At 34.9% G+C, this 12,095-nt stretch overlaps 1 protein-coding gene across 2 annotated transcripts in view; it reads right to left on the bottom strand.

The window, feature by feature from the left end:
* RB1 (RB transcriptional corepressor 1) overlaps positions 1–12,095 on the bottom strand; it is a 168,456-nt gene that overhangs the window by 110,713 nt on the left and 45,648 nt on the right. For both annotated transcript variants that reach the window (XR_013338725.1, XM_077778782.1), the window contains exons 2-3: positions 11,977–12,092; positions 7,810–7,929 (exon numbers count right to left, since the gene is read on the bottom strand). Coding sequence is in view for 1 of the 2 variants with exons in the window: in XM_077778782.1 (XP_077634908.1) it covers positions 7,810–7,929; positions 11,977–12,020 (164 nt within the window). In the remaining variant the exon portion in view is untranslated. The remainder of the gene's footprint in view (positions 1–7,809; positions 7,930–11,976; positions 12,093–12,095) is intronic.

The raw sequence follows: 12,095 nt of genomic DNA, 5'->3' as shown, positions 1-12,095 counted from the left end.
CCAGGACTCCCTCTCTCTGCGGCTCCTAGCCTGACTCTCACTCTGGGAAAGGAAGGTGACCAAAATTTCTAATCACCCCCAGCCTTGTATTGCAGAAAGTCTATCCCAGGCAAGAGAAGCTGGTAGGTCTGGAGCTCCCTTCCTCTACTTAGGCACCACTCATAGGGCAAAAGTTCTATTCCAGGCACAGCAGATCAAGAATATTGGGGGCACTGACTTCTTTTACCCCACTTAGTTCACAGTACACAGGTTCCAGATATGAAAGGCAATCTGAGAAGACAAAGGGCTACCAACTTTTCTCAGTGCCCTACTCTTAAAGTAGGAAATGACACTCTAACAGAAGAGGGACACTGTTCCCATTCTGACCAGTGGCACAGAAATGATGCCGAGGAGAGAGGCAAGTCTTAAGAAGAAGAGTTCTGAAGCTCACTCCGAAGGAATTAACTTAATTTGGAACACAGTGTGGGGAATTTCAAGGCTAAATGCCATTGAAAACAATGGAAATTTTGGTGGTGAGCATGTAAGAGGAGGCTAGCAATTCTATGAAAGCAACCAGCTAAATTCTAGACCACTCAGGAGAGAACCAGGGGAAGAAAGAGCTAAGAAGAGGCCTCCTGGAAAAAACACAAGCCTCAAGGCTGACCTCAAAGACTATTCCTGCTAAGGGAGCCAATTTAATCAGATCATGCTGTGAAACAATTTGAGACCCAGACATTGTCAAAAACAGCAAAATAATCATTCAGCAATTAGTAGAAGGTAACAGCTAGGTATATCAACAAAGCGGTTAACTTAACCAGAAAGATCAGAGGAAGGAAAAAAAGGCTGTCAAAGAGAACCTCTTGAAAATGACTCACCTCAGAGTGACTGTGCACATGCCCAATGGCTACAATGAAGAGCAGTATCAAAGGCTGCACACAGTGGGACAAATATACTTCACTGAAATAACACAGCTAGGCCACTAAACAAATAAAGAATGACAAGAGAAAAGCCACACAAGAAAGGAGAATCAGTACCTAGAGTTACCACAGCGTTACCAAAATGTTCAGTTTTCAAGAATAAAAGAAATATGCAAAGAAGTAGGAAAGTATGAACTCTACATTGGCAAAAAGCAGGCCAACAGATTGCATTCAAAAAAGCCCAGATGTCAGACTTAAAATGTTGACAAAGAAAGGCATTCTGATACTGTCTCATCCAATAGAGAATATCAATAAAGAGACATTATTTTAAAAGAACCAAATGGAAATTTGAGTGGAGAAGTACAACCACCAAAATGAAAAATTCACTAGATGGGCTCAACAGTAGATCTGAGCTGGCATAAGGAACAAACACTAAACTTGAAGATAGGTCAAAAGAGATTATGCTGTCTGAAGAACAAAGAGGGGAGAAAAAGAAGAAAGAGGGGTTCAAAAAATGTGAAACAACAAAAAAGAAATAATACATGTGTAATGGGAGTATCAGAAGTGGGTGGAGAGATAGCAGAAAAAAATATTTAAAGAAATAGCTGAAGACTTCCTGAATCTGATGAAAAAAACATTAATTTACACATCCAAAACACAGACTCCAAGCAGGATGAATGTAAAGGAATCCCATACCCAGCTGTATCACAGCAGAAGTGTTAAAAAAGAGAAAAACAAGAAACAGCAAGAGAAAATGATACAGCATGTAGAAAGAAACCCAATAACATTAACAGCTGACTCCTCATGAAACGATGAAGATCAGAAGGCAGTTAAGATTACATATTCAAAGTGCGAAAAGAAAAAAAACTTAACCAAGAATCATATCCAGCAAAATTGTCAAGAGTGAAAATAAAATAGACATTACCAAACAATAATAGAGAATTTGTTGATAGCAGACTCACTAGAAATACTAAATACTAAATATTTCTCACAAGAAATACAAGAAGTTCTTCAAGCTAAAAACATGTAACCAAAGACAATAATTCATATCCACATGAAAAAACAAAGCACTGGAAAAGGTAAAATTGTGTTATAAAAGATGGTATAGTTGCATATTTTTTCTTTCTTCTCATAACTGATGTGAAGCAACTATACAACATACGATGTATATAATTGTATTCTGGGGCCTATAACATATAGAAATGTAATGTATTTGCACAAAAGAGGTGGGTGGGATCAAAGCTGTGTTGGGGTAAACAAATGACCCTAGATGGTAAACCAAATCCACAGGAACAAATGAAGAGAAAAAGAAATGGTTTAATAAAACAATGTAACAAACTCTATAAATATACACTTGCTATTCTCTATGCTTTCAACTACTTTACAAGACACATAACACAAATGTCTTTAAACTGATAAATAAAATGTGGTAAAGCCATACAGTGGAATATGACCCCATAGTAAATAGTAACAAAGACTGAAACATGCTACAACATGGATAATCCATGAAAACATGCTAAGAAGCCAGTCACAAAAAAATACCTAAATAAAAAAATGTATACAGAGAAAATTACCATCTTATAATAAAAAGCAGTACCAAGGAAGGAATTTTTCTAATTATAGCAAAGATGTTTAATGTCTAATACATTGTTTTAAATTGTAACTTAATGTAACTCAAAATAAAATGTTATCATACAGTAAAAGATAACTGCATTCAATATAAATCTATGCTAATATGGTAGCCACAAGCACTTATAGCAAGCTACTGAACACCTGAAATGTGGCTAGTGCAAACGAAGTTGTGATGTAAACGTAAATTACACACCAAAGTATTCAAAATTATTAAGTATGAGAGAAAGAATGTGAAATATCTCATTATTAACTTTTATACTGGTTTCATGTTTTCTCATTAAAATATAACTCATATAGGATAAAATTTACAATTTTAAAGTATATAAATTCAGTAATTTTAGTATACTCACTTTGTTTTGCAACCTTCACCACTAATTCCAGAATATTTCCATCACCCCCCAAATAAACCCCGTATCTATTAGCAGTACTCCTCATTCCTTGGCAATCACTAATTTACATTCTGTCTGTATGGATATGCCCATTTGGACATTTCATATAATGGAATATACGGTCTTTTGTGTCTGGCTTCTTTCACTTAGCTTAATGTTTTCAAGGTTCATCCATGCTGTAGTATCTAAAAGTACTCTATTCCCATTTACGGCCGAACAATAAAATAATCCACTTTTTGGCTCTTATGATAATGTTGCTATGAACATTTAGGCACAAATTTTTGTGTGAATTATACATGTTGAAATGAGGTATTTTGAAATATATAGGTTGAATAAAATGTTAAAATTAATTTCACTTGTTTCTTTTTATTTTTTGTCACGTAGCTACTAAAATATTTAAAATGCATGGCTTACATTATTATATTCCTCTATGACAGCATTAATGAAGCTAACGACTTGAAAAGCTACCATTTATTATACACTTAATATGTGCTGGAAAGTGAGCTAACCAGTAATATTGTTTTATTTAATTCTCACAATTACCTTGTAAGGAAAGTATTACTGGCTAGATTTTAGATTGAAATTGAGGTTTAGAGAAGTTAAGTAACTTTTCCTAACTCACACAGCCAGTAAATGGCTAAACTAATATTCATACTTAGATGTGTTTAGCTTTTTTAAAGTTTAAAAAAAAATCATATTGTCACATATATTAGCATACAGATGTACACAGTCTGCTCTGAAATGAACAGGCTTTGATACCACAGTTAATTTTCCTAATTTCTCTTCAGAAAAAGATAACAAATAAGATAGAAAAAAAAACCCTGACAATCCACTTATCTCATATAACTAGTTCATAAAAATTCTAAATCCCTTTTACAAAGGCTCAAGTGATCTTTTAAGGCCAAATCTGCCATTCCCAGCTCAACAATCATTCAATGCCATCCCCTGCAAGGCAAAGTCCAAGCTCACAATCAGTCTGAACCCTTCCTACCTTTCAGCCATCAGCAAAATTGAAGTACATAATGCTACTGCTTTATCTTTGTACACATGTGAATCCCTCTGCCTGTGAAGCTCAGTCCCACTCCTACACATTTTGCTTGGTGAATTTATCCTTCAGCCTTTTCAGACACTGTGTTTTATACGTTTTACTTGATCAAAAGCACCCTGTAATTACCCTCGTCACCCTTGAACATACAAAATATTTTGCCCACTATATAATTTCTACTTCTCATATAAAATCCTCTTCAAGAGAACATATGCATTACTGCACTTATTTTTATTAAAAAATATAATTTATTTACTATAAGCTTGATAATCATAGTGTCATAGATTTTGTATTGCCAGCATCTAACATATAACTGAATACTAAGATCAACTTTCTTAATGCTTATAGTTCCTTAATTTATTTGCAATAAAATAAGCTGACAGCTAAAGATTCTTAAAGTATATTCTACAAAACACTATTTCTAGAAGAGTCTGATTGATGTTAAATACATATAAACAAATATTAGTAGCCTAATAAATTTAGGAAATGATGAACTCAAAAACAGTTTCAACATATTTTATTATATAGGACTTTTAAGAATCCTGAGTTGCCAGTGTATGACTCTTTAAGGAGGGATATAGTATATATAATTTCCCAAATTGGGTCAGAAATATTTTTTTGTTTGAAAAATATTTATGGAAAGGCGTCTAGATGGCTCAGCTGGTTAAGCATCCAACTTTGGCTCAGGTCATGATCTTGTGATCCATGTGTTGGGCTCTGTGCTGATAGCTCAGAGCCTGGAACCTGCTTCAGATTCTGTGTCTTCCTCTCTCTGCCCCTCCCCCACTCGTGCACGCGCGCACGCACTCTTTCTCTCTCTCTCTCCTCCTCTCCCTCTCTCCCTCCCTCTCTCTTAAAACTAAACATTTAAAAAAATTTTTTAAAATATTTGTAGAGACGCACCTGACTGACCATCAACTGAGCATGTGGCTCTTGCTCTGGGGGTCATGAGTTCAAGCTGCATATTGGACACAGAACTTACTTAAGGGAAAAAAAAAAAACCAAAAACAAAAAACCTCTGTGCAAAGTTTTTTGTTGGCATTGGACTCAGCACTGTCTGCATTATCTCCTTTAGTACATTAAAAAACCTAAGAGGATAGGTTTTTTATCAACTCAGTTTACACATTACAAAACTAAGCACTTAAGTTAGATAACTCGCTTGTCCAATACCACACAGTACATGTTGGAGCCCAAAGTAGCACACAAATCTGGCTGACTCAAAAGATTCCATTCTCTTCAACATTAAGCCCTACTGGAGCCTCGTTTTTTTGGGAGAGCATCATACCAAAGTACTGTTTTAGGGAAAAATTTTTGGGAATTCTGATCTTGTGCCCTGTTAACTAACCTGAAATAGCGTTTACATAGGCCTAAAGGAAAAACATAAGGCATGGAGGTAGGAAGAACCCAAGTACTTCAGAATTATCCATGTAATATTCCACTTTCTTTTTCTTCTAACTTTCTTTCCTAACTTTCCCACAAGAATCATAAATAAAATGTATCACTAGAAAGTATATAGGGTTAAAAGGTAAAACAGAAATAAATATTTAAGTAGATTTCTGATCTCAGACAGCAGAACAAAAAACCTAGAAGTATCTAATTAAAATTTTATAGCAGGAAAAAAAATCAGGACTGCATTTGAAATCATTCTCACTAAAATTCTATTGTCTAGTAATTACCGGATAATTATAGATTTTGAGGTGCTATTCTTTACAGAAAAGATTTTACTTGAATATTGGCTTAGAGAAGTTTTCACTTAATTATATTGGTGACATATCCTCTTTAAAAATGTAAGTTACTCTGGGGTACCTGGTGGCTTGGCTGGTTAAGAGTCCAACTTCAGCCCAGGTCATAATCTCATGGTTCGTGGGTTCAAGCTCAGCATCAGACTCTCTACTGTCAGCACAGAGCCCACTTTGGATCCTCCTCCCCATTCTCTTTGCCCTTCCCTCACTTGAGCTCTCTCAAAAACAGATAGATAGACAGACAGACAGACAGATAGGGGCGCCTCGGTGGCTCAGTTGGTTAAGCATCTGACTTCGGCTCAGGTCATGATCTCATGGTTCGTGAGTTCGAGCCCCACGTCGGGCTCTGTGCTGACAGCTAGCTCAGAGCCTGGAGCCTGTTTCAGTCTGTGTCTCCCTCTCTCTCTGACCCTCCCCTGCTCACGCTGTCTCTCTCTCCAAAATAAATAAAACATTAAAAAAATTAAAAATAAATAAATAAAACACATTTAAAAAAAGAACAACAAATGTAACTTACTCATACAAAATTTTGGTTAACACTTTGGTATTTCTTTTCCAGTCTTTATTCAACGCATTAGTGCCTAAGATTCTTCCTCCTGTAACTATTATAACCACAGTATACCCTGCTTTATTAACATCAGAAGCATTTTTCCCATGTTGTTATTATTCTTCATCAAATTCTATTTTATATTTATTTAACATTAAAAGCAATTTCCCTATATTATTCCTCATCAAATTTTATTTTGCATTTATAATATTTAGTGTTTAGACAATACTAATGATATTTTACTATTTATTTCAGTCATGCAGAAATAAAGTATTTCCAGTTTTTTGTGGTTTAAATAATATTGCAATAAAAATCACTAAGTTTTGTATGTAAGCTTATCCTTATGAGTAAAAAGGCTGTGAACAATTTTAAGGGATGGAAAAGCATTTAGAAAAATCCCACCTGGTTAAAAAAGAAAATAATTATATATACAGTATAATGTGCCCTATATAAAACAATATCCAAGAGAGAGAAACATTCTAAATATGAAAATTTATTATCTCCAATATTAAAACTTGGGGTGATTCATATTTTCTTTTTTATGCTCTGCTGTGTTTTTCAAGCACTTTAGTCTATATTCCTTGAAAATTAATTTTTATAATAAAAACACCTTTTTTACTGAGAAAAGAGCTTTACTAAAGAAAAAGGAAAATGATGGCTAATGCTACCATTTACAATTAAAAATTAGGAGCAAGAGAAATTCCTTCAACAGCCCTAAGCCAATCCTGAGTTTTCTCTCCACCTGTCTTATTCTCTCACTTTTGAAGTTTTAGTGACATACCAACCAAAAAGAAGGAAAGGGAAAATAGATGCATCCTTCTGAGAAGATGCTTCTTTCCAGCTCTATATCCATACTCCTTCTCCCCAGAATACTTAAGGATATGCCTCTTTTTCCCCTCTTCCTTTACTACTATTTACCTAAAATATTAACTTTCATATATTTTTACCTTAGAGAAATGAGCCCCCAAATGGACACAGTAACAGGCACATGCCAGATTTCACATTGTACCCAATGGCAGTGGGGACCTAGATGAAAAATGTAATAAAAACTCAACCAAACTTTATCTGAATTTCATCTTTCTCCCAGTTGAAGAGTAATGAAAAGTCTTCTAAACCACCACTGAGAATACAAATCATAGCTTGGCAGTATCGGTCAGGTACACCTTCTACTACGTGTCTTCTCCTTCTAAACTAAAGAACACCATTAGGAAGAAGTTTAAATTTAAAGGTCACTCTTGCATTGTGAACTAGAAGTCTTCTGGCAGAGAAGAGTAAAGTGGGAACTAAGCTTCGAGTTTGTTAAAGCAAATGAGAAATATGAAGGACCATAATACAGTTTTAGAGGAAACATTCAGAATATGTATAACTGAATATAAAAGAAAGCTAAGAACCAAAAAACAAACAAACAAACAAAAAACCCCACCAACCTAATAGCAAAGGGGACAAATCTAAGGGGGAATATCCAGTAGCATTACTAAACAGAGTTCCCAGATGGAATCTAATCATCAACAGTAACATGAAAAACTGGGGGATAATCCTAATAGTATTTCTACTTTACCTTTCCAATTTGCTGTAGAGTGCACACAATACGTTATACTTCTTTGACAGTCTTGACACAGCATTATCAACTTTGGTACTTGTATCAACTTCTTTTAGTAAATCAAAGAATTTGTATACACTAAAAGAAAATAACAGAAAAAAGTGAATCTGTAACTGAAAAAAAAATATTTTATTTCATTTACAAAGCACAGACATTTCACTTCAAAAGTTTACTAGCTCTACACCAAATCGCTATTATATTCTTTGGAAGGAATTACTTTTTGCATTTTACTAGAATTTGAAAAGTAAAAATCAACTAGCTTCAACTTATACCCCTGTATCTGTATACCTATGTCTACATTTATTTATACCAAAAAAAAAAGGGTTATGAAGACATATACATATTTATTTCCATACCTAACCATATATTTAGAAAATCATAAGTTCACATCTATTTATCTAATTCCAACATAAAACCACATGGTTCATTTCAGTGTTTCCCTTTCCATATTTATAACTCTTCTTTCACAGTGAGAAACCTGGGATCTACTTATCTTTATTTACTCATTTTGTCAATCCCCCTGTATGTAACTATCTTCCATCTCCAAAGCTATCCCCTCTCCCATATGAGCACTCTCCTCTCCTGCTCAGACGGACTCCCCAACCAAGACTGCCCTCACCCCTCCATCTTCTTCACCCTAGTAGACTTCTGACTCCCCTCCCAAGACTGCCCTCACCTCACATGTGCCATGACTCCCTACAATGGCTGTCTACTCACCCTGCTTGGTCTCTGACACTGCACACCAAGCAGCCCAGATCATAACCCCCACCCACAACCACACCCATGTGAAGGCCCTCCTCATCCCATTTGGTCTCTAACATCCTTCTGAGACCCCATGGCTCTCCCCTATCACAGATGCACATATCTACTTTCTTCACACCCCTTCTTATTGGTTTTGGGATTGAATTGTTGGGGAGGGGAAAAGAAAAACTGATTAAAATGTTTAAGTTATTTAAATAATCTCTTTAAATAATTTTTATTGTTTCCTATAAAAAATTCATCTATGTGAAATATTAATACATTTTTCACCGATGAGAAATAGGGCACTAAAAACAGCAATCATCAACTGCACCTCACATGCTCATTTCTAATCAAGCTTGCCTAAGGAATTATACCAAATAAAGCTAAATGAACTAAAGGGTAGTCACCAGACCCACCCATAAGCTGTCTAGCAACTAATGAGTTATAGGTTTCATTCCTAAATGGACTGAACCACTCAGACATTTATGCTGAGAACTGTAAAAATCAAAACTTCAGATTATTAGCAGAGGGCAAAGAACCCAAAAGAAGGTTATTAAAATCCTCGTGATATAGAAGGCCTGGGGCAGCCATGACAAGCTATGTGGAACAAATAAAGAAGGAGAAATAATATGAAGTAAATGATCATGATTCTGCTCAAGAGAAAAAGAAGAAGTAAATGTATAGATACCTCCAGAGGGGGAAAAAGAAATCAATCTCAGAATATCATTTATTCAAGAACCATTCTCAGCTCCAGTATGGAGCACCATGGAAACTGAACTATTACTAGGAAACTTAATTGAGTATTCCTTCTGTAGCCCTCTTGTGAAGGGAAGAGAAGGAAAGGCTACAGGGAGGTACTTTAAATATGGCATAAAAAGCCATAATTAAAACACAGACCCTTAAATAACTATTCTAAAGCAGGGCTCCATGAATTGATACTGGTTTGTTATCTGTCCACAATTAAATTGAGAGTAAACATATAAAAACTTTTATGGCAATTTAACACTAATGTTATGCCTGCTAAATATAATAATTAAAAATCTGGGCTTGTGGTTACTGTAAAGTTTTTATTTCATTTTTTTTGTAATTAATTGATATTATGTATTTTTAAATGTCAGTCTAAGATATACTGAAGAAAAAAAGTCCTTTATCAAAGTACATTTAAGAAGCAGGGGTCTTGGGGTGTCTGGGTGGCTCAGTTGGTTAAGCATCTGACTTTGGCTCAGGTCATGATCTCACAGTTTGTGGGTTCAAGCCCCGCATCGGGCTCTGTGCTGACAGCTCGCTCAGAGCCTGGAGCCTGTTTTGGATTCTGTATCTCCCTCTCTCTCTGACCCTCCCCTGCTCACGCTGTCTCTCTCTCTCTCTCTCAGAAATAAATAAAGAATATTTGAAAAATTAAAAAAAAGATGCAGGGGTCTAAATAACGTTCTCGTATAATTATTAGAACACAGAGATGCCCTAAGAAAGTTATAACAAATCATTACTACATTTACTTTAGGGAGATTATTTATGACATGCCCAATTATAAACAGTGTTCTTATGAATACTCAGGAAAAAAGTACAGGAAAAGCTTTTCCAGGAAAATTCTTTCATCTTAGAGATAAAAGATGTATTAGCTTTTCTCTGTCATATTTCTTTAATAGTCAATAAATAACTATATAACACTGTATTACAGCCATCTGTTTAATTTTATCTTCCGCACTGAACTTTGTTGAGATCACAGACTATGTCTTACCTGTATATCATTAGAACCAAGCAGGGTACCTAACAGTTGTTCCAGTTTCCTTTTCTTTTTTTTTGTAGGGGAAGGGCATGGAGCGGTGGTCTACAGAAGGAAAGAACTCAAGACCTCAACAATACCTATGGTCAAGTTATAAATGCTGACTCTATGAACTACTCACTTCTCTATTCGCTAAAAGTTATTTAATTCTCATAACTCTATAAAGTAGCTAATAATTTTCAGTCACTTTACAGATGAAACTCAGAGGAAACTGAGACTTAATAAAGCTAAGTAATCTGCTCCAAGTCATACAGCTTATAAATCAACAGAGACCAGATTAAAACTCGCTCTGTCTTAACCAAAACATCCATATTCTTTTCAATCCTTTAGGCCAGATGAATCATCTAGGTAGATGAAACATCTATCACGTGAATATAGAAATTAATGTTGAAATTTGCTTACGTATTTTTCAGCTATATAAAAAATATTTTGATTTAGGGATTTTATGAATAAATCTAAACTGAAATCTGAGAGGGAAACCAATTCTAATTCAACAGGCTAAATATGATATACAGTATTATGCTGAATGAAATAAGGTGGTCAGAGGAGGATAGATATAAGTTTTCACTCATATATGTCTCTTGACAAACTTAACAGAAGACCATGGGAGAGGGAAGAGGAAAAAACCCGTTACAAACAGAGTGGGAGAGAGGGGAGGCAAACCACCCCTCTTAAATATAGAGAACAAACTGAGAGTGGATGGGGGAATGGAGGAGACGGGATAATGGGTGATGAGCATTGAGGAGGGCACCTGTTGGGATGAGCACTGGGGTTGTTTGTAAGCCAATTTGATAAGTTATTCATAAAAATAAATAAATAAATAAGAATAACAAGGTCTTTGTTTTGATATTACATTTAGAGGCAGTAAGAAAAAGTTACTGAAAATGTAATAATTTATCTCTTTATATAAAACACCAATTATGTTAAATTCTAGATGATTTTACCCAAGAAGAAACATACACTACTACCTTCTGGTAAATTTATTTACTGTTACATTTTGTAAATACACTGCAAATGAAATGACTGGAAGTCCCACAAACTATCTGCTCAGGATAAAGTTCAGGAGTTACTAGAAACAAATTAGTAAGTTCTTCTTTTAAGTATAAGGCTTATAAACTCAACAACAAACATTAATTACTACAGCAACTATGGACACTCAGCTAAACATACAGTCTCAAAAAGCATATAATTATACATATATTACATTAAGCAATCTTAAACATTAATAAATCTTAGCTAAATTCCTTTAAGATAGACTTATACTGCTTTTGTAAGTTTTAATCTAATAAGTCTACATTACAAACCCTTGTTCTTTTTGTCCTTGTTCTTTTCCTAGCTACAACTAGGAAAGTTCTAGAGACTGAGAGTCATGATGAAAATTTTCCCAGGACACAAACTGCGATATTCTTGAGAAAGTGCAACATAAATATACATTCATTGAGACTCCATGAGAGAAAGACAGTTCACTAGTTGACCTAAGTCTTTTAAAAGTTATATTTAATTTTAACATTTCTCACTACTTCTCTAAAGTCTATTAAGAAGAAAGTTCAGAAATACTTATCTTTAATGGCAGAGGCCTATATTGATGTAAGAAAGTTTACCTGGTTTCTATGTTTTTTTGTAGCTCAGTAAAGGTGAATGGCATCTCATCTAGGTCAACTGCTGCAATAAAGATACAGATTCCCCACAGTTCCTTTTTCCTTTGAACAGAACCCTCCTG

This window comes from Crocuta crocuta, unplaced genomic scaffold, assembly GCF_008692635.1.
Source record: "Crocuta crocuta isolate KB4526 unplaced genomic scaffold, BGI_CrCroc_1.0 scaffold586, whole genome shotgun sequence".
In the NCBI taxonomy this organism is placed as follows: domain Eukaryota; kingdom Metazoa; phylum Chordata; class Mammalia; order Carnivora; family Hyaenidae; genus Crocuta; species Crocuta crocuta.
The sequence above is the reverse complement of the archived record's forward strand: the minus strand, read 5'-3'. Positions and strand labels throughout refer to the sequence as shown.